Source organism: Heliangelus exortis, chromosome 4, assembly GCF_036169615.1.
Source record: "Heliangelus exortis chromosome 4, bHelExo1.hap1, whole genome shotgun sequence".
In the NCBI taxonomy this organism is placed as follows: Eukaryota; Metazoa; Chordata; class Aves; order Apodiformes; family Trochilidae; genus Heliangelus; species Heliangelus exortis.
The window spans coordinates 10,066,845-10,090,597 of NC_092425.1; the positions used below are offsets into that span (position 1 = coordinate 10,066,845).

The 23,753-nt window shown below is 39.5% G+C and overlaps 1 protein-coding gene across 8 annotated transcripts in view; it reads right to left on the minus strand.

Annotated features, from left to right (window-relative positions):
- The window catches only part of SH3D19 (SH3 domain containing 19), an 83,667-nt gene extending 61,855 nt beyond the window's left edge, over nt 1–21,812 (minus strand). For 3 of the 8 annotated variants that reach the window (XM_071742921.1, XM_071742920.1, XM_071742928.1), the window contains exons 1-2: nt 21,674–21,812; nt 4,298–4,337 (exon numbers count right to left, since the gene is read on the minus strand). In XM_071742921.1, the coding sequence (XP_071599022.1) occupies nt 4,298–4,337; nt 21,674–21,791 (158 nt within the window). In that variant the 5' untranslated portion in view covers nt 21,792–21,812. Of the gene's footprint in view, nt 1–4,297; nt 4,338–19,120; nt 19,138–19,377; nt 19,438–21,673 lie in introns of those variants that run through there. The other 5 variants (XM_071742922.1, XM_071742927.1, XM_071742923.1 and 2 more) reach the window with 4 other exon arrangements.
- Nucleotides 21,813–23,753: the final 1,941 nt, after the last annotated feature.

Consider the following 23,753-nt stretch of genomic DNA (forward strand, 5'->3'; position numbering starts at 1 on the left):
TGTGGCTATTTGTATTGTTGATTGGATGTATTTTAAATAAAAGAGCCCAATTAAGTTCAATCAAATGAAGGCAACAAGCCGTAAAAGAACTTTAGCACATTAAAATCAGCAGGCAGCCTATATGCCACTAAACCCTGGAATCTATTTCTAGAAATCAACTAATTGTTTTCTTCCCTCTTCCCATTTTGAGGGAAAGCTTTCAAAGCAGACTCCTAGATTTTAAAAATGAAATTATTTCAATTGTAATCTCTCAAAAAAATGTTGCAACGTTTAGCTACCTTTGTCATCTCATTGCCAAGGTCAACACAACTACAATGAATTATATCATATTACAAAACCATGTTTCAGGATTTTTTGATCTATAATCCTTGCCCCAAAGTAAAAAAAGGAAAAAAAAATGGCATAACGAAATTAATCTGGTTCCATCTATGAGCTTTACTCATCTTCACATATTAAATGCAAATATGTGGATGCCTGAAATCTTTTATTCTATTACTATCATATAATTTTCAGTTTGAAAACATTTAGAGGCTTCTTTTGACCTAACAGAACTGTGTTATAGCAGTGCATGACCTGAAGCTATCAGAGTCAACAGTGCATGGCCAGACATTAAAGTCAAGAAATAGTTATAATTACAGATAATTATAATTAGACATATTTTTAATACGATCTGAAAGAAAACAACTGAAGGATGGTTAATATTAGGTCATGAAATTAAATGTCTCAATAAAAATTTAACATAGCAATAGGTATTATTTGGCTACAGGGAGCATCTGTTTTATCCTCCTAACATGCTAGCATTTAACAAAAAAATAGGTGCAGAGTGATCCATGAAAAAGACATCCACAGGCCCTCTTCTGCTACTTCTTACTTAATCCAAATTCTCCTTCATGGCAGACGGTTGCTACCTGCCCGAAGAGGCTAACAATTATGTACTAAATACACATTTTGTAAGCATTACCTTGTATTTGTTTCTTTCCTTTTCAATCACTACTTACAGTCTTTGGTTCATCCACTCCCCAGATTTCTTCCCAATAACATGCTAGATCCCAGTATCACCACAGAAAATACCCCACCTTGCTGTAGCTTTGCTCCCATACTAAACATCTGATAGGCAGAGACAAAACAAGACTATTTGTCATAGTTCCTGATACCACTATAAATATGTCTCACCCTGGATTATCTAAAAGGCATAACCCTATAATAAAAGGAACTATATTAAAAGACAATTTATATAGTGTTCCTTCTAGAACAGTTTTTATATGCTTCTTACTGCAAATGAATTGTCAAGAGCTACACTTAAAACTGTTCCTGTTTCATAGTATATGAATTCTTCATCCCTAATACTGCAAAGCACAAACTTATCTAGAAATACAGAGACATAACCTAAAAAAATTATACTGGAAAGGACAAGCTTTAGACCCCCACAATCACAAGGAACATTGTCATGTGATCTTTTTAGTAAGCTGACTGTGTTCCAGACTAGAACTTAAATTTCCAGATCCTGAGAAGTAATTGTTGGTGCTGTGTGGGGTTTGGTTTTTTTTGGGTCTTTTCTTATCCCAGTGTTCCACATTGGTAATTAGACTGGATAGGTTTCTGGACAAGATCTCACCTGGGCTTTGTACAAAATGAATTTGTATTTATCTGTCTTTCTCTTGGAAACATCTACACCTACTACTTCATCTTAGAATATCTGCCTTTTTTTCTTAAGGCTCATTGCATACCTTTTCATCTGAGCAACTAGTAAGCACCTCCATTATTTTATAGTAATTCTACTGCAGAAACTTCTATCACTAAACTTCTTTGTCCAAGTACAATGACCTGAAGGGTTATTTTTGTTGCACTTTAGATCATGAGGGGGATGGTATGTTGCACAATTAAGAGATGCATCCCACAATATGCAGCTTGAGAAAAAAAATAGGGAAGATGCCTTTGAGCCTCTTTTCCTTGTCATCTGCTGCCCATAGAGAGGAAAGTGTCATAGGTATAGTAGCTTGTCATATATTGGCATAAGCCATAAAACTATCCCCAGTGGAAACCACAGAACTCTGAAGTGCTGCCCATATTGCAAAAGAAATATGCCTTGCACTTCAAGTAAGTCTTTCATGCTTCACTATTGAGATTTTCCACAGTTCTTAAAGGAAGAGGCTCTGGTCTTCATGTCACTGCAGCTCTTCTTCCAAACATCATATATCCAGACTGGGGATGATAATCTCACCTAGCAATCTGTCATCACAGAATCTTAGAATCATAGAATTTCAGGGTTGGAAGGGACCTTTAAGATCACCCAGTTCCAACCCCCCTGCCATGGGCAGGGACACCTCTCACTGGATCAGGTTGCTCAGGGCCCTGTCCAGCCTGGCCTTAAAAGCTTCCAGGGATGGGGCTTCCACCACATCTCTGGGCAACCTATTCCAGTGTCTCACCACCCTCATGGTGAAGAACTTCTTCCTAACTTCCAGTCTAAACCTATCCTCCTCTAGTTTGAATCCATAATGCTTCCAACCACAAGGAGAGATGAACCACAGAGTGTAGCAGTATCAGTTAGCAGAGCCCATCATCTAAGTAAGGCAGGATGCTCCTGCTCTGGCCTAGAAGCAGCAGCAAGACACGTACAAAACAATGACTTTTCTCCCTCATAGGTCATCTTGTAAAGCAGATCTACCATGACACAATGGCCAGTGACACTAAGAAGGGGGCAGAAGGTACACAAATGTGGTTCAAAAACATATGCACCACTGACAGGAATGAAAAATTATTGAAAGCTGCATTTTTCAACATTATGAGCAATTTATATTATACTGTTAAATTTCTCTGTGCTTTCCACACGAGAATTTGGAATTTGTAATACAGACAATTAAGGGCTGTGTTTTATTGTCAGGGCTGGTCCACATTTGAAATTCCAACCCCACTGAAAAAAAGATCTCAAGTTTTATTTTGCTTTTGGTTCCAATTTAGGACTTCTTAAATACACTTCAGAGCAAAAAAGTACTTATGGGAAGGACTAGCCAGAAGAAAGAGGAACAGACAAATTGTCTCAAAATTAAACTAAACATTCTGATAAAATTAGAATTCCTTTTGGTAATGATTTGGATTTTTTTTTTACATTATTGAAATACAACATGATCTAATAAAAGTTGAAATACATAGGTTGTAACTGCATCATCTTAAGAAAAAAAGCTTTTTAATTATAAAAGGAAATACAGTAATTGATAAGTAGATCTAAATAGACAAGGACAATATTCCCCTGCCCTTGGAATCAGCTACAATGCTGTTGCAGATATGGGAGAAAAGGGTAAAACATCCTCCCTTCCATCATATCACACAGTAGATAGAACACATCAACAGTGTTACGAGAAGAGGCTACAGTTCCTTCTATTCTTCTAGCTATTAAAGCTATCCCACTGCAAAATGTAAAAATGTATCCAAAAATTAGACTGTAAAAATAAATGAAAAGGCCATGTAAGGTCAGAAGGCTGGACACCAGGGACAGCTTTTGGAAAGGCTTTTCACAAAGAAATGGGAGAGCCCGTGTTAGCAGGTCTGCTCTATCACTTTAATTCATTAAAATCCCATTATCTACCACAGGATGTAGATGAGATCCCATTCCCTGGTGGAGAACTACAAGGGAGATTTTGGAAATACAGGAAAACAGAAAGATTTTTTAAAATAATAGAGGAAAAGAAGGAGAACTGCAGAATATTCAGAAGCCTAGGGGAAAATGTGGCCTTGCAAATCAATAGCTCAGAAATTCATGGCAACTGCTGATGGAAATTCTAAATAAACAAAAACATTTGTGTGGGTGTGTTTTGTTTAATACCCGTTCATTTGCTTCTCTCAGTTTTGAAACCTTCAGTAAGATGGAATAAGAGTTAATGGAATAAATAATAAAGTGCTGCTATTTTTGTCTGAACTTGACTGAATTATTTTTCTTGCTACAGAGTCAAGTCAAAAGGAGCAAAAGTCATGAGGGCGTCTTGTTTTAAACCACAGTTTTAGCAAACAACTCTGTACAAGATAGACAAATGAGCCTTTGGATTTGAAGGGCACACAATCACAGTGCAGTAAGCCTTATTAATTCCTTGGAAAATTTTTCCCATGAGGAATACAGAACAGTTACCTTTAACACAGTTATGTTGGTATTTCATTACTGTTACCATTACCAAAACAGAGAAGTAGAAGAATGGCATTTTTATTTTTCTGGCTAATTTCCTAGTTCAGCCCATAAAAGGAAAGAAATTAAAGAAAAAAAAGGAAAAGAAGGGAAAAATAAATACAGAAATATGGTTCTTACCCAGAAGAGCGGCAGTCTGGCTTATTTCTTTCAGAGCGATCTGTGAGAAAGGAGGCATAATATCAGCTCAGAAGTTGGATGTTCTTTAGCAATACTAGTACAGAAGTCTAAGAAGAATTGTGAACCATATGACTGGCAAAACCAAAAGCTGATTCTGTCATAAAACTGTTTCTCTGCACTGGACTACACTGCTTGTTCACTGTAGTAAAGTTACTGCATGTTCAGCGTCTGTTAAAATTTCTCTACTCAAAACACAGTGTATTGAATGTTTTGTATTAGTGCTTTTAGAAGCTTCCCCTCCCTTTAGCTGAAATGAATAGGACTTTAGTTTAGGGTAAAAATAAGGGAGAGGGAAGAGGAAAAAAGAAAAACCACAGATTACTCAGCGCAAAAAAATCATTCCGTGAATCATGGCTGGCAGAGTTCCCTGACAGGATGGGAGAAAAATCAGCAGTTGGTTGCAGCAACATCTGCAAATATACTGAATCCAGTGCAGCCCCATCATTAACTCTTCCTCTACTGGTGTTCTAGATACTGAATCTTTCTGTGTTTTTAGCAAGAGTTTTATCATCTGAGTATTTCAAGTAGTTTATCTGCACTATAGAGATTGACCTGCAAATAAAAATCTACACAGTACAACCATATCAACTCAGATAAACTTCACTTGCTGGACAACTTATCAGTTGCTAAAGCCATGCCTAGATACATTTCTGCAAGTGTTTTATTTTTTTAAGTTTTGACATGCAAAGAAAGCATAAAACACTTCTCCTAAGAGTTAAGATTATTGTACAAGCATTACAAAATAACCACTCCGTTGTTATCAGAATTCACATATTACCAGTTAAATCTAAGTCCAGAATAACTCCTTGTGCATGGACCTTTGAACTACTTGAAAGAAGCAACTGAGATCTGTGTCCTCTTAAAATACATATTCTAAAATTAGAGGGGGTGTTAATAATTTATTGCAGAAAGATCCATTATGCACTTAGTATATTCTTGAGACTATATATAATTCCACTGACCAGGGTAATTTTGCTTTTGATTCCATTTGTGTGTATTTTAAACACAAAGCTATTTTTCCTGTGTTAGTACACACCTTACTGAAAAGCTTGTCTATAGAGAAGAGTCTTTCTAAAGAAAAAATTCACACTCACAGATTGTATTTTTAACTTTAAAGCACTACATTGGAAATAGAATTTGTTCTCTTAATAGCATATATTTGTTTGAGTAGTTTCATCTCATGTACAGAGGAAATACCTTTCAAGTTTTATGTGCACAATTGATTATGTTTTCATTAAAGTAGTAAAAAATTATTGCATGTCAACAGTGCTCAAAGAAGCATCTAATGCTTTTTCCACCCACAGGTGCTCCTACTGAGCTGTCACAGCCATACATTGTATAATTTACTGTGTTACTGATTCGCAGTGATCTCCATTTCATCACACCATGTGCTACCCTATTAGCTAGAAACAGCAAGGTATAGCTCAAATCAGAGCTGCAGCAACAGTTGTTCAGATACACACAGAAAGTATTATCATTTATTCATGTGACCTCTTACCTGTGAGCACTGGAAAAATAAATTTTAAAAAAAAGGCAGGACTTCCTATGGAAATCTGCTTGCCATCTGTTGCTTGTTATCAGTGTTCCTCATCATGCATGCAGCCACAACATAGCAGTATTCACTCAAAACTTCCCCATTTCTTAAATGATTGTGTGAATAAACCAGTGAAAGGGAAGAAAAGGAGTCAGAGCATCCGTAATGACAGCACCTGGGAGCTGACCCCCTCAGCTCGTGAGCAGCTGGCAACCTGCCACAGCCCAGCCACACTGCTGCAACCTGTTTGTCCAGGAAATCTCTGCAATTCCCTTTTCCCTTTTGTTTTATTGAAATGTTGAAACAGGAAATATTCTCTCTGCTTTTACAAATTCTATTTACTGCTAGAGTTAGTGAAAGCACATCATCCATGTGTTCACTGCTCTTACTAAAAAGAACAAAGGGAAACATAATCCTACAAGCACAGTTAGCATTTGAAAGTAGAAATAAAACCTTAGTCTGTTTAAGATTATTGTGGACTTAATCTTCTGAATTTGATTTACTACCAAGTGTAATGGAAGACTCAAAGATCTGAATCTTTTAATTATGTGCTTAAATTTTGCAATTCTGGTCATTGTTTTGGCATTACAATCAAGCACCAATTGAAGTTGCATCATCCTACACCTCTAGAATGTGAAAGCCCAGAAGAAACAGACAAAAATTATTATTTTTAATACACACACACATACTTTACATTTAAACACACATGCAAGCACATCCCATTCCTGCATTCTACAGGCAAATTCTTGGCTTGAAAAAGTTGGGTCAAAAAAGTGCACACACCCAGATGATTCTCTCTACTTTATACATGTCAGCTCAACAACTGAGAAAACTCTTTGTAATCTTTTCTAACAGAAATAAGCAAAATTACTGTATAGATGCAAATATCTGAAAGTCAAATCCCGCTCTACAGATTTTCCTCTATATGGAAGACATGAATTGCTATAAAGCATCATGGGACATGATGTCTTTCTAGTACAATACTCTGTATCCTTCTACTCTTAACCTCCTCACAGAGAGGTACAGTGTGTAGTTCAGGTACTGTGCTAGCATGGCACATCTCTTCTTGATTCACTGATAGGTATTCTAGAGGTGGTGCAGTGCTACCATCTCTCTGATTCTTCTAGAGATTTTGGCAGCTAGTTCAGACAGCTCAAATAGCACAGACATACCTCACAGAGGTCGTTCTTCCACAGACAGAACAATGTTCTTCCTGCCTGTCCTCCAATCTACTATTGGCACAGCCAAAGTCTTGCACTCGTAAGAACAGAGTGTCCTCCAGCCTCCCACAGAAGAGATTTTGTCCACTTCGTGCCAGCATCTACTCTTTAAAAAACTTTGCTACCCTTACACAAATAGAGCCAGTGTAGGAGAAATACACTGTCCTTGTTCACCAGGAGGATACAGTGCAATAAGTCAAGGAGCTGGCAAGTGGAGCAGATGAGGTGGAAGAAGACAAGAGACTCCTGGGTGAGGCTGGAAAGACTGGTGCCAAGTTTTAAGCACTGCAGAAAAACCAAGGAAAACATCAGGACACAAAGAGCTGCTATTCATACCGTACCCATTTGGCAAATCTAGAGTTTATTTACAAGATCTTGCTGTGGATATTTCATCAATACCATGGACATATTATGCCTATTTCCGAATTCAAAGACTGAGAGGCAAAGAGAAAAGCCATGTTCCAGTTGCTTTTAGAAAAGTGTCAGGTTTCTCTAACTAGTGATTCTCTTACCCTTGAAGCATGAGAAAATTATGTTCTTTGTTTTTAATTAAGTTTTTCTTCTTGAGGAAAATATAAACATAACCATCAGGAGAAAAATAATTAACTTAATTATTTCAGTTTCTCAAAAAACCTCAGAACAGTTTATGGCTTTGCCAAAAAAGACCATCAAAGCAGAAAACAGTAGTTTTTAAGGCATTTGCTCTTCTTTCCGGAAGACAAGCAAAGAAAAGGAAAAGGCAACTCAGACCAAACAGCCATTGTATTCTTCTGTTTATTTTGCAAGTTTCTTCAAAGTATCTTGTTGCTAAGAGTGACTTCAACTGAAAAGTGTGCTCTCACTAGAAAAAAATTTAAGTATAAACATGAAATGCTGCTGAAAAATTAGTGCAAAGTTAACACATATTCTGCCACGTCAAACTTGCAAAGCTGCTAAGGAACTTCCAATGCAGCTGCCTCCTCCAGGCAGGTAACTTCCTAATCTTGACCCCATCTCACAGCCTCATCTCTTTTAAAAGCTGAATTGGTTGAAGGGAGCAAAGGGGGGCACATACCATTTCTGCTTCTGGGAAATACTGTTTTTTTCACCTTAATTGTGTGTCTTGAATTGAGCAGCCACCAGAGGGGGGCAGGACATCCTAACACTCTTGAGGAAGACGTAGTTAGAGCAACCAGTTCCCTCCATTCTCCGGTGGTTTTAGCCTCTGATGGCAAAGCAGTGCTCTCATGAAAAGCAGCACGAAATGCTTGTAACAAGCAATACTTCTGCAATAATGGCAAACCTCTAGACAGACCAAGCAATGGGAGCAGGAAGGCTCTTTAGTAACGCTGGCAACACCAAAATACAAAATATACAAAGAAGTCCTATTCTCAGAGTAGAAAATTGTTGAAAGAGGCTACACACCTTGCCCTAATCTGAATGCATTAATCCCCAATGAGCATCCTTCTGCAAGCTTCCAGGCCTTAACAAACCTAGATGCTAAGATTGATGCAGCAACTTCACAAAGCATTATGTAGGAATTCAATGGCTCCTACTGCTATTTTAGTAACATGTATTTTGACTGCTACCCAGCTGATGATAGCAAAAGGGTGTACCAGTCCCTGGGAGCCAGCCACATTAGGTCAGGAACCCCAAATTTCCATTAAAAGTTGCCACTGCAAATGAGGCCCTCACTCATACTAAACTGCTCATTTTCTGGGAAAAAGATCTGCATCCATGAAGAATTTTCGCTGAGATGCAAAATGTAAAAGAAAAAAAAAAAAGGCTGATACTGCAATCTTTTTGTCTTCCATTCTGTTAAGGCACACTGTGGTTCACAGTGCACAGTGACTCTTCTTTTTAGCACTTCTCTTGGGTACAAAGTCACAGCAACACAAATTAACCCCTCTATATAGAATCTATTATTAATTTCACTCAATTATATTAGAGATTGATAACAACAAAACCCATAAAATTGAACATTTATTAAGGTATTCTAGTACCATAAGAGTAGAGTTGCTCATCAGTTGTTTAAAAGGCAAAAGGCTCAAGGAGAGATTAATGAGAGGCTTGGAAGAAACTTTCTTCATTTAGTTTACATACAGCTTTCCCCTTCCTCCAAAAGGCCATAAAGCCAAGACACACTCGAAGTTTATAATTGCAAATGCAGAGAGTTTTTATACTTGCTTTAAATTCTACAATATGCCATTGAATTCTAGACTAGGACATTGTGGGGAAAAAAGATTATAACCACCCCAAATGAAATTACACTAGTCTGGCAGCTTTAATATTAAGCAGTAACTGAGTCTTGTAAGCAAACAACATTCCTGTGGGTTTTTATGTTTGGACTGGCTGTTTTTCCCCACTCTTAAGCATGACTGAGATATGGGCAGATGGGTGGGATGGGGAGGATAGATAGGGATACCAGCACATGCTGATGAAAACAGTGAACCTCTGTGGTTCAGTATGTAACCTTGAAACCTACTGATCACCATAAAGCTTGTCATTGTCCAAAGACCATATTCTTTAACTTGCTAGAGAGATAACAATAAACTACAGTCACCATTCAAGTCCTTTGTGGACTTGTTCAATATGCAAGTGAAAAAAATAATTTACTGGACAACAGAGGCCACATTTGCCAGTGCTACATCTGCTGATAATTTGTTTCTGCAAGTCTGAATTTCCACCCCTTCATTCTTCCTCCTATGTTACTTCTGCATTGCAACAGCAAATCCGTCCATGTGTAAGTGTGAACATAAGCACCAGCGTAAGAGCAGGACTGATGCAGAAACAAGAGAGAAAGGCACGAGACTGTAGGAGCCCTCAGTGCTTCTCAAAAAGGTCCATGTTATAAGAACCCAGATCAAACTCGGCACTGGGACACAGTCCTGTTCTCAGACCATGAATAACAAGAAAAAATATAAGCAATCAAATATATGCAGCATGTGCGGACTTCACCACACTTATACTCTTTACCACACTTGTATAAAAAAGCAGTTCAGGATACACTTGTTTCTGGAGCTCTTTTTTTGAGACACCAGCAACTCCTGAAATCCCCACATATTCGTATGAGACACCTCAGCTGATCAGTAAAATGTAATTCTTAGATTAAGTACCTTGGGTACAAGCAGACATAGGTATCCAGACACCACCAGAATCACAGTGGGAGTTACTCAAGATGTACCCTACTGCTTTATTATTTTTGAGACTTCCATGAGAAAAATACCAGTTGACTCAACCTTTTAATAAAAAACAGATTAAACGTTCTTCTCCAGGCATTTCAGAAATGTTAGACATAAATTTCTGAAAAACACCTCTCTCATGTTGTGTACACCTGTGTGTAGGTAGGCTTAATATACCCCTTACAAACTAATTAGGAGCACACTCCATACCTGGAGATGTAAGATATGCGCAGAGAAATAATGCTGTTGAGTGACTAAGACAATAATGATAAAAGGCTTTCTAAAAATAATCTAAAAACAACCATATTTTTTATGTTTTCTACCTGGAATTTGGCTTGTATTGACTTTTTTTTCTGGTGAAGAATAGTTTCCTAAACTTGTGCATTTCTGCCTACAGGATGGCTCACTTGAGGTTATGACTGTGAAGGATATAATTTCCACCACTTAGAAAATTTCCTTTGGCCTACACAGTACAAAACTGTATGTTGCAGGAACAGCCTTTGTTGTATATGTTTCAGATATTCAATTTACAGTTTTTAAAAAAAAATCACATATTACCTTATTGCTTTCAAAAGATGGAATCTCCACCTACTGTGTTACATATGAAGAATATTTATTCTTGGATGTTAAACACTCTGCAAATTTCACCCTTCAAATCCTCCCTGCCAACTCATGAATCCTGTCCCGTTGGGTAATTAAAACCAAAGCAATACCCAAAACAATATGTTTTGATTACTGAGATGGCAAACATCAACTACAAATGTCTCCAGTGTAATCTTATGCATTATGCACTTGCAAGTTGTCTTATTTAATGTGTGTGAGACATGGATTCACAATAAAGAGCTGAAAAGCAATATCAGCAGAATACACTCCTACTTCTGTACCTCAAGAAAAAAAGCTTTAAAACAAACAAACAAGAAAAATCCTTTCTTGTTTATTTCATCCTGCGAGGTCACTGACAGCAATAGAGAGGACACTGCTTGCCATTTAGGAGTTACACATTATGGTGAGTGCATAGGTCTGTACTTTGGGAGGAATTTGGGGACTAGCAGGATGAAATGACACAAGAAAGAAAATTACTTATTAAAATAAAAGATTGTAACACACTCAACCATAAAAGAAAACCTCCATAAAAACAGAAGAAAGGCACCAGGCAAATAACAGAATTTATTTCTCTTAAGATACCTCTGAAGTACTCAATAGCTTGCTCTTGAAATATTTTGTGGTCCCTTGTCACTATTTATGATGAAAGAATCCCCAAATTGTTTACTCAGCAGATAAAGACACTTAACATGAGAACACTCTTAGACCTTAATGATTTTGTTGCAAGTACTGATTTTCTATAGAAGTACATTTGAAATTAGCCTATTAACAAGATATGTCCCTCCAGTGACACTGGTAATTCTGCTCAATGGTCACACAAAAATGAAAAATTCTGGGAAAGCGAGTGCAAGAATTGCTTCTTGCACATTGGATTTTTCTTAAGTACCACAAAATAGATTATTCAAAAAAAGTCTCTTGTATTTTACCGAAAAACAAAGATTGCAAGATCTAGAAGCTTCATAAAAGGGACTGATTCAAAGGTGCAAAAAATTGATGTGTTTTTTAATGTTGGTATATACCAATGAATTGGTAAACCTGATATGATAACCTGAGATCCATTAGCTTTGAGCACATCCTTAAAAGTTGTGCAATTCTAAGCTTGTTCTTTCATAGAAAAGCCAGCCCAGCAATTGTCTGTTCTTGAACATGTCATATTGTAATACATATTATTGGACCATGTAGTGATAAGTATCCAAACTTCAATTTTTAAGATCTGAGTTACCTGGCATTCTGAAGACATTTTACTAAGTTGTGAGACTCATTTATCCACATCCAGTCCTAGGTAAGTGTTAAGCACATACCAAATGCCCTTTAAGGTACCTCAGACTCCTTCACTACTGGTGTAATAGGTGTGTAAATCTTCATAGGTGTGCCCTTTGGTCCTACAGACCCATCCTGACCAGAAGTCACTATGCACAGCTGGTTGCACCATGATTTTACCTCTTGCAGAAGGTCCACCTGTGCAGGAAACCCAATCCCATGGTAGCCAAGTCTTCTGCATCAGCCCCATCCACGGGAAAATGAAGGTGTGAAGACTCATCTGAACAACACTAAAGTGGAGTCTTAATCAGGTCATGATTCTTATGAACAACAATGCATACATCTTTCCTTCTTCATACGTGGACCTTGCACCTCAGACAAAAGGTGGCTGCACCCAGCTCTGGGCTTCTGAGAAATGACAGTATGTCACAGAACCTCCTCATCTGTTTTTCCAAGTGTTTAGCAATTATACTTCCTTCTCCTTCCAGCCTCTCAAAAAATGTGCTATAGAAAAAGCAGCTACTATAAAAATAATTTTTTTGCTGCTTCTAACATCACAATACTGCATCTTCTTGTCAGTCTCCTAATTGCAAATTCCATCCACTCAGTTGCTACTCATGGTTTTCCTACCATACAAGAGGCTTCAAAAACCATAAGACAAACTAAAAATGACCAAGCAAAAGGATGGGAAAGCCATAAGCATCCAGAAACCCTTGAAACAAAGGTTCCTGTGTTTACTGGCAGATAAACCCAGGGTTCCTGGGCACTCCAGCAATGCTGGCAGAGACTGTTTTAACTCTTGGGTGCCTTGGAGAAATAACTCTCCTCCTGTGCTCCTCGTCTCTTCACACTCCTGTGCACATACCTAAGAGGTCAACAGAGCCTGTCAGAGGCACCCAACCTCTGCAAATATACTAATAAGTACCTTTACATTGCTACAATGCCACCAGTGAAATACCATAACAACACACCTCAAATAAACAGCTCCTAATAATGGATCCACCAGCCTCAAGCTAGTGGAGAACAATGAGAGAAATGAAGCATTCAGCAGCTATCATGAACATCCCAGAGATGATACTGGTGAGCTCCCCCAAGCCCTGCACACCACCATGGGAAACAGATTTTGTCATCATGAAGTTATGCCCATGAAAGCTGGATACACAAGGTCTGCAGCATGTCTGTTTCAGTGACACTCTTCCAAGCACTGTCTTGAGCTGCTTAAACAACAGACATGGTAGAGTACAGTGTGTGTCTCTCCCTTAGGAATTCTATTCCTCTCTGGAGATCAGTGGGTATTTCTAGACATACTTGCAGGGAGTGACAAGCTTATGACAAGTGACAAAGCTTACAGTATTTGCCATCAAAACTGGAGCACCTGACAATACTGTTTTCAAAGTACTAGGTGGAAACAGAGATTTTTTCTAAAACTCACTTTGATGCCACCCCTCACATTTCTATTAGTTTCTGCACCCCAGATTTAGAGTACAATCATAAAATGAATACAGCACACTGATGGAGCAATTTATTATGAGATAGTTATCAAAATGCTGAGCTTGTTTCTAGGCATTTATGTCCCACTGCTCTAAAAGAATGAGTCAACAGTATTTTAATAATGAATAACATCACAGCACACTGTTCACTCAAAATTTCTTGTAAATTATTTAACACAGATATGCACAACCTGAATCAATTTTCATGTACAGATCTGTGATATTGAGTACTTAGGTTTTAATGCAAGACAGAGTACATGATGAATACAAATGTATCACCTTAAGAAAACAACTGATATTAATTTTAGCTTACCTCTCACAAATAGAAGCAAACTGTTAAAGCTGGAAAAAAAAAGTCAAATGGCCTCTTTTACACATAAGGTACTCAGTCTGGTAGGAGAATGTATCAATTTTTGCAAGAAACATAGTGCTTGAAAAATTGCCTAATTTAAGAGTGTAAATCACCATGTTCAAAACCGTATTAGAAAAGCAAAATATAGTTAAATTTATCATCATATTTCAAGAGACATTGAACACTCAGTAAAAATACCAACCATCATGTAAAAGGTAGTAACTGATTTTAAATAATGAGTAATTGTCTTCCTTGTTATCATGTAAGATTTGAAGATCAGAACTCTTAAGTAGATTAAACAATGGAATTGAATTAATGAAAGATGAACTCAATGGCATCTGTTTAGCAAGGCCTTTTGTATGCAGCCTCTGAGAAGCTGCTTTGACTTTGACTAAAGAAGGGAAGGAATCTCTCTGGAAAGTAAAAATTGAATCCTAGGAGATATGTTTCTTGCATACTTTCCTAAAGGCTCCTGCTGGTAAACATAAGAAACAGGCTACCTGAGAAGATGCTTTTGTCTGATCCAGTATGATGTTCCTAAAGGACAGGAAAATTAAAAAATTCTTGTTTCATGTTTTTTTCAGTTTGCACAACAGGGCACATATGAGCTACTATCACAGGTCTGAATGGCTGAGGCAGTACAACCCATGGAGTGACAATGCCCATCATTTGAAATCTTTGTATGTTCTGATCAAATCACATTTTCTCCAATAGCCTGAATCATCTGACTGAGGTGGTGATACATGCATTAAACAAATACTACAACCTTTAAAAGCTTAGGGGAAAAGGTAGTAGGAAATAAAATTAACAGTAAGATCTGTTGCTTTCAGCTTCTGCTATGGTGTGGACATTTTCAGCTGTGCTTTCATGAAGCCTTTCAAGCTGGACCCAAATACAGCTCTATACAGCCATAGAAAGCAGGTACAGATTTGGTTTGTAGCATATGCAAGACTTCACAAACCAAGTAAATTCATCTTTGAAGCATCTTATTTAGAATTCTACAAAATCTTCTAATGCTCGAGTCAGAATGTCAAATTGATATTTTTAGAACAACACACGCCATCCACACAGATCTCTGCTGATCTAGCACTACCTGAAGCAGTTCAGTGTAACACATTAGATGGTCCATTTAAAAATACCTATATCAATTAAATTCTATGTCTTTCAAAATGCATGCAACATTGAGAGGAAAAAGGAAGTTTTTGTGCTTTTGACCACTAAATCTACGCTTCTCCACAAAACTTATTTTTGCCCCTCATTGAAGGGAAGGATGCTTGTCAAGCATAAACCACAGACAAAACAAATGATACAGACAAAACAAATGATACATTGTCTTCTCAAGCCTGCTGTTGGGATGCTTCAGTAATTTTGTTGCATGCTGGTTTTCAAGAGAAGAGTGAAAATCTTGGCCAGCAAGGAAGCCAGTGCTTCCACTCCGTTTTTGTAGTTTGAGAACCTGAATAACCGAGGCGTGACAGCACACTGAGAAGGTGGAAGGGGCCAGACTCCTCTAGCCTGGCAAAGAGGAGGCAAGGGAACTATGTGACAGCAGCAGGCAGCTTCTTCAAGGGTAGCAACAAAAATGCCAGTGCAAACTCTTCCTGGTGTTAAAGAACATTACAAAGGGCGCTGGTCACAACTGTGGGTTGGGAGGTTCAGGTTGAACACGAGGAAAAATTCTTTCAGTAGGAGGTTATGTAGAGGTGGCAAATCCCTGTCTTTTGGGAGATTTTTCAAGACACAGCTAGACAAAGCCTTGGCTGAATGGATCTAGCCTTGGCAACAGTCCTCCTTTGAGCTGGAGGCTGAACTATGTGACCCCAGAGCTCCTTTTCCAGACAGCACTTCCATGGCCAAAACCACAAAATCACCTAAGGCAAGAAACTAAACTATGCTAAATGTAAAGCACTGTATTTAATTACAGATAATAAACACCGGAGGAGAAATGGTTCGAAGTACTATCAAAATAGAATTTCTTTTTTATGCTACATGTATCATATGAGAGACTTATTGAAATAACACATCCAGCTTTTAATGCCAATACTATTTCTCTGCTGTTTCATGATATTGACAAATTTATTCCCAAATATTAAAGCTTTTTCCATCTGAAAACAACAACAAATACTGTAAAAGCTTCTTGCAATGAGGTTATGACTCATTCTGCCCATTCCTGTCTATCCCCATTCTGTATGCAACAACCTTTATCATTTGCTGTCTGTACAGGAAATTATTGTTTGCAACACAGTTAACAGCATGGTCTTTGGGCAATCAAAACCCTATGGATTATTCTCTTTGGCTACAAACTCACCACTCCTTATCATACACTTTTGTGCCTTGCTTTGGCTCCAACCTAAATGAAGAAGGTCTGTGCCATCACTCAATAACACTTATTATTACTATTTGTCCTTCTACAGTTTCCTTGGCTGTGGAATCACCCTGTTGACTCTCAGAAGCTATCCAGTTATTTTCCTTTGAGCATTGTCCATTTTTAGAAGAGTTATTTCTTCAGAAGACACAATGTCCTCTGTGGTTCAGTCTACACTTTAGGCCAAGTAAATGCAAGCAGTTCTTTTTTTTCTTGTCACTGACAGGCCATTTGAATTTTAAGAAATGCTGGTGAATTTCCACATATAAGCTATTTAACATTATAATTTAGATATTAATTATATTAATCAGATAATAATATTATATTAGTATTATAGGCTATTTAATTTCAACAGAACCTTTACTTAGTATCTTATATTTACCTAAAGCAAGCTAAATTCAAAGACTATGAAATTCAGTGGAAATGTGTGCAGCAAGGAATTACAGGACTGCAAACTCAAAACATACTGAATCCCAGGAGAAAGAGGGAAGAGATGCCCAGCTGGCAATGAACTCCACTATTTCTTGAACTTGTAAGCCAGCTATTAAATAAACAAATAAACCAAATACCTGCTCCCATCCACACCTCCCCCTGCAACTCTCCTTTCTTGTGTACATGTGGGCAGGCAGATCATGGGTAGACCTTATGCATTTGCTGAAGATAGTTCATCTGTTCTATCAGGGGTTTGTGTTTTTTTTTTTTTCTAAGTAAGAGACAACAAATGGTGATTCTCCCTACGGATGAATGGAGCAACTTCCAGATCAGCACTGAAGGACACAGGAATGCAGATGACAAAGTTTCCAGCTGAATGACGCTGACTTTTGTTCTCCAAGATCTGCAGATCTCTCTGATTCCTAGTTACAACATTTTGTTAAGATTTTAAGAAGATGGCAACTAAATTGGAGCCACCTTTTTCCTAATCATGCTTTGTCTCTGCCCCAGGGTCATAAGCACTCCTTGGGAAGTACTAAGGTCAGGCTGTTCTTCTTATGATCCAGTGAACCCTAATTGGACATCATCATTTAATCAGTCTCAAACTCAGGAATTTCATCAAGAATTTCAGACCACCTTATTCTTTACTTCTTAAGACTGAACACATATTTTGCCTTAACACAGGAACAACTCCTGAGCATTCTTTCAAATTCTTAATTTATCTGTAATAAGTCGTTGATGTCTGCAAATTAATGTTCACTGAATTTCAGACACAGTACACAATTGTACCCCTCTAACTTCTCAGCATGTTGAGCAGTGAAATACTCAACCTTAATTTGTTATTTTGGACACAGCTCATTGTTCTCAGCCTCCAAAACAAGTCAGCACCAGCTTGATGTGGGAGTTGTGGGAGTGTAAAGAATTGATCCAACTCTGAATTGGATCTTGTTTTGGCAAAAAAAAAAAAAAAAAAAAAAATAAAATTACACAAAGCCAGTCAATTAAACAACCTAAAATAAATTACTTCACCCATAATCTAAAATTGCTCACTACTGTTGAAAAAGTTCCAGGAAACATATGAAATACCATGGAGAAACAGAAATAGAGAGGGAGAAAAGAAATAAAAAACAAAAAACAGATGTTTCAGTCAGTACAGCAACATTTGTGTGCAAAATTTGCAGCCACTGTGTGGGAACAAATGACAGGCAAGCATTTGTGATAAGTAAAATAGAATAATATTAAATTAAGTCAAAGCCTTTCCTTGTATTATTGACCACCTGTACTTTCAACCACATATTAAAATACAAATGACAATAGCTCTTCATTATGAATTCAAACAAATTTCATTATTGACTTCTATATTTGGCAATTTTATTTAATTTTTAGATAAGGAAATATCTGACACATCCAAAGCAGGAAATTCTTTCTCAAGGAACTCTGAACAGAATTCAAAGAGAAATAATATAGAAACTGAATATGTTAAAAGTTCCTGGTGCACTTCAGATGACACCAGAATACAGAGATTCTCCTTCAGTCCTAACATGGCAGTGAGGACAAGTAATTAATCAATTCAGTTTATAATTAAGATTTGGTATCTGTTCCCTACAAACTTTACAGCAAGCCCACTTATTTTAGTCAGTAGTCACAAAATAAAAGGCTAGTCAAAATAAGAAAACACAGCAGACTAAGGTCCAAAGTTAGAGTGCCTATAAGTCTATTGGGAAAGACTATTTTAGCTCAGGTTATTTGCTGCTGTTGTTTGGTCTGAGTTTTATGTTTCCAGTGTATTAAAAAAAAACTACATAAAAATACTAACTTTCTAAACAAAAAAATCCCATTAAAATCCAGTCTTCTCTATTACTTTCCAGAGCAATAATGTAGGTGACAGAAATGAGCAACAAGAGGGTAAAGATCAATCATGTTATTTTACTTGTTTATACTGCAGTAAAAAAAACCCTAAAGGTTTCCAGCAAGACTGGCTTCCTTTCCCACAGCAGGTGACCAGATGATTTAGTTAATGGAACTTGTACAGCTACTTTTATTCTTCTGGATTTTTAAAAACAGTATCCTAGTTCTCCTCCCTGTCAGTTACAAAAAAAAAAAAAATCAACAACTATAAATTTTTAAAAAATAATCAGCATTTTCTTGAAGGCAAAATAATTTCCTTAGAAGAGTCACGAATTGCTCTGTTTAATATCTTCTCACAGGTTTTCCAGAACATGCTAATTATTAAAAGGTTTCTAGAATTCAGAGAAAACAATTTCATCATGATATGCAGTAGGTTAAAAACAGGCAGTCAGACAAGCCAGCCATCTCCACAGACAAGGATAGTTTGGCCAGTTCCACCTGCTCATGTCTCCAGGTTTCCATTCCCTGCTTTGCCATCAGCTCTGGCACTTCTCTAGTGTTTCAGCAGGCATCTACAGCTCATTAAATCAGCAAAAAAGCCTCCAATCCAATGCAAGAAAAAAAAAAAAAACAATCAACCAACCCCCTAACCAACCAAATAAAAAATCTGTCATGAGTAGATATCTAACAGTTCTCAGGATGCAGTTTCACAGCAACCTAAGCCAAACTCCATCTCAGCGGGCATAGTCTCTTACCTCCTCCCGGCTGCATGTTCCTACTCTTTCACTTGTTCCAGCTTCAACATTCATCAGAACCTGTACAAAATCATTCCAGTGAGCTGAATCAGCAGGCTGCCATCCACTGAAGAGAACAAGAAAAATAGCTCTCTGCTTGGCCAACACACCAGAACAAGTCGGTGCAGGTTTCTAGTGAGCACAAGGGCTCCAAGAGAAGCCTCAGCAGCCACTGGGTAGATCAGCCCAGGCTGCTACCAAACCACAACTTTGGTGCCTTCCCTCACCAACAAGCTGGCCAAGCAGCAGAGCTGAAACATGAGACAAAGGAAAAGTGCATGTCCATGAAGAGATCACATCTCTAGCAGCAGCAAGCTGCTATATTAGTTTACCTGGCTGCATCCTACAGCATCTGGCATAGCACAACTGTGACTACCTCCAAGGGGAAATAATGCTGCTTCATTCCACAGCCTCCTGTGTTGTGGTCCTCCCATAAAACGGTGCTAATTACAGGTCTGAGTGTTTAGTAAGTCAGAAGCACTTGTGAACTTTCATCTTTCAACTACCACTTGGCATACGTGCCTTGTACGTGCAGGACAAAGGTGAGCAGCAGCCCATATGCACTCTCATGCATAAACTGAGCACACCAGAAATTTAAGTTGCTTGCATTCGTAATTAATTTAACAGGCTGATATGTTTAAATTGACAGTCTGCTAAGATGCAATTACAGCATTCCTTGAACCCTTCAAAAATATCCAAGAGGCTTATTTAACACCTATTTGCATTACTATTTTGGCACTGTAAGTGCATATATTACACACAAAAAACCCAAACCACTTGTTTTCAATAGGTTTGTAAATAAAGGGATATGAGAATTGTCGAACAAGAGAATAACAGCAAACTCATCCACCTCAGGTGATATTCTTCACAGATGCCTTAAAGATGCCCTGGTGGGAGTCTGTGCAGTTTTCCACTGTAGTCTTGCAAACAGATAGAAAGGTGGTGGAACAGCTAAAGCAGAGTGCTATCTGTTCACAGATACTTTACATTAGTAAGTGGGCCCATTAGTGCTGGGCCCATTTTAAAGGGGAGTTGCCAGGACAAAATAATAATAAAAAATTAAAAAGGACATAGGCCCTTTTGTTACTGATTAGTAGCATTGTGCAAAGACAGACCCTGGGAACAACCTTTGTGCCACAAGAATGTGTCAAAGTTTATATACATAAACTGCAGAAGCAGTTATTATTACATACATCATAACTAGCAGAAGAGATTTTTTTGCACCCTACCCTAGGCAAGACAAAAACCTGCACACATGCCAAGCCACAATGTTTTCAATAGGCTCCTGCTCATCCTGCATCTTCCTAGGTTCATAGTGTAATAACAAGGGTCACTGGCAGCCAGAGGGCCAGAATGTTTAAAGTTTTCCTCAGCAGTCCCTCAAATTGTCGTTTTTTTGTCATCTATGAAGGATCATTCAATTTCCTGTTACTCAAATGGATGCAAAACCCACATGACTTGTAGTAGTTAGAATATCGTTACAGGTGTATCATAATTATTACAAATCAGAATGGGTGGTATTCAACTTTAAATATGCAGTGTGTCTGAGACCTTCCCTGGAAACAGGCCTTAGGAAAACGCTTCATCCTGCAGGGGATTTTACACTGAAAGAAAAAGAAATGCTGCATTTACACCTCAGCCAACTACAGAAAGGCAATGACCCTCCATTAACAAAGAAGTCTGAATTAAATACTTTCAATTTCTGACAGAGTCCACTGGATTTCACCATTTTAAATAAAAGCTTGATGTGACCTTCAAGTCTCTCTTTAAAGAAGCACTGATCTGCTTGCTCCCAAGCTCCTGTTCTCCACTCCTTCTGGATACATCAGTCCTTGCCTCCTCTCCGCCAAGGCCTGCTGTCCATACCGACATGGAAACGTTTACACGTGGACAGCTCTGATATCAAGATGTTTCTCCACCTTGGCGCCTTCAAGAAAAATCGGTATTTCATCTCCACACACGGCCTGCCCAGCGCCTGGACGCGTCTCTGGTGGACAGCGCGGATCCTCAGCTTTGTTGGCTCGGAGAAGGAGCCGGCCCTGAGGCTTAACCCCGGGGAGCAGAGCCCACGGGGAGCACGCTGGAAGCTCCGGCCAGCCCGTGATGGCTCAGATGCACCTGAGCTGAGCTCGGGTGTAGCCACGGGAGCGCGGTACCCACCGGGCCGACACCGCCCCTGACAGGAATTCAGACCCGGGGCCCGGAGGTTGGCCCAAAGCCCAGAGACGCCACGGCCCGCCGCGCCCTCGCCCCTCACCTGCCGCCGAGCTCAGGACGACCCTCCGGTGCCTCCTGCCGAGCTCCCGCAGCTCCTCCTCGTCCTCCTCCAGCCTCCAGGCTTCGGCCATCGGCGGCGGAGGGGCGGCCGAACGCATTCAAGAAGCGGGGGCTGCCATGTCCGCCCGCGGCCGGGGGCCTTCCCGCCCCTCCCGGGCGAGGCCGGCGCGTCTCCTCAGCGCGGCCCCCGTGATTCCCGGGCCTGCCCCGCACCTGCGCCCTCTGCAACCCGCGTCTGCCGGAGAGCCTGCAGCCCGGGCCGCTCCGCGCTGCGGCCGCCGGGGCGAGCGGGGGAAGATGCGGGAGCGGGCAGGCGAAAGGAGAGGCGGTGGTGACGGCGGTGGCCGTGGCCTTTCCTGCCCATCCGCGGCTCTCCGGCGTCAGCAGGAAACCCGGCGGCTGCCTGGCACCGCCACAAAAGGGGGCGGAGGAGGCGGCGGCGGCGGCGGGGGGAGGTACCTGGCGGCAGCCGCTGGGCAGCGCTCCTCCGCGGCGGGCACCTCGGACGGGCGAGGCGGCCTCCTAAAGGCGGGGTGGGTACCGCCGGTACCGGGCGTGTAAAGCAGAGCAGCCCCGTGTTAAGGGGAAGAAAGGGTTTGGGGCGAGGGGGTGCGAAGTCCTCCTCTCCTCAGGATGGGTAAGGAGGTGAAGAGGGCGGCCGGGTGCCCCGGGAGCTGCGGGGGGCACCGGCGAGGCAGTGGCCCTGGGTGGCCCTTCGGGTTGGGGCTAAGGGGAGACCGGGCAGGCGTTCAAAAAAAAGGTTGCCGGCTCTAATTCGCGGCCAGGAGGATGTATTTCTTGGCGTGGGGTTCGTTAGGGTGGTTTCAACCACTTCAGAACAAGTCATCTTTCGGACACGCTTGAAAGTGGTGAGGTTCACACTTCCAGTGCAGCAATGATAAGAAAAATCTGTCCACGTTTCAAGTTAGACACCCCGAAATCAGGTGTAGTTTTAGATTTATTTATTTATTTATTTATTTTGCTCTTTTTTTGCTTTTTTTTTTCCCTCTGGGCCTCAGTTGCCCATATCTGAAAGTTCAACAATACTGCACCTTCACATCTTATGGTTCCTGTAAAACCCAGCTATAAATCTTTTTGACATATGACTCCATATTAGGCACCACCATCAAAAAAAAAAAAAAAAAAAAAAAAAAAAAAAGGGGGCATGCATATAAGGAAGTTAAATTCAGCTTCAGAGCAGGTGAATAAGGGACAGTAAATAAAGTTTGTGAACCATAGATTAGACCAGGAAGACAGAAAAAAAAAAATAATAAAGTAATCCTAATATTGAGCAATATCTGTACTGATTTACTAAGCACTGTTTTCTATTCTATGCTGAATAAAGTGGATTGTTTAGGTCAAAAAAAAATTTTAAAATGTATGTGGTTACAAAACTGAAAAATATATCATAATGCATGAATGCAAATAAATGTGCATGTCTTAGTCTTTCAGTGCTTGACTGTCATATAATTGTTCCTTGACAGGGGCTTTTTTTTTTTTACTGGAACATTTAGTGTCCAACTGGTCTAATACATAAAGTCTACTACAGAAGTACACAAGGCCAGACATAAAACTGGTGGTACATCAGGACTATGTATCAGACAAATCAAACCATCTACTACAGGTATTCAGATGACCTCTGCATGCATGGATTGCACAGTAGTCAAAGGATCTCACCTCACAAATTTCAATTCAAGATCAGCATGCCTTGTATGTGATCTAAACTCAACACAGAGTTCCTCAAGGGACCATCACCACCATAGACACGTTACATGGCTTTGCTGCAAAGACTCACCTGCCATAAAAAGCACAGAAAAAAAAAAAAAAAAAAAAAAAGATTCCAAAACAGCAGAAGAGAGGGACATTGCCAAAATATGCATGTGTGAGAGACAAAAGAGAATCTCTCGTGTAAAATAAGCAGTATGTGCTGTTTGTATTCTGGCTCTTGACTGTGGAGCCAAAATGCAGCACCTCTTTTCAGCTCTTTGTGTTTCAGTGCTCCTGGGAGTGGGGAGAAAAAGAGGCTTGATATCATGTAATATTACCAAGGAAGGAAAAAA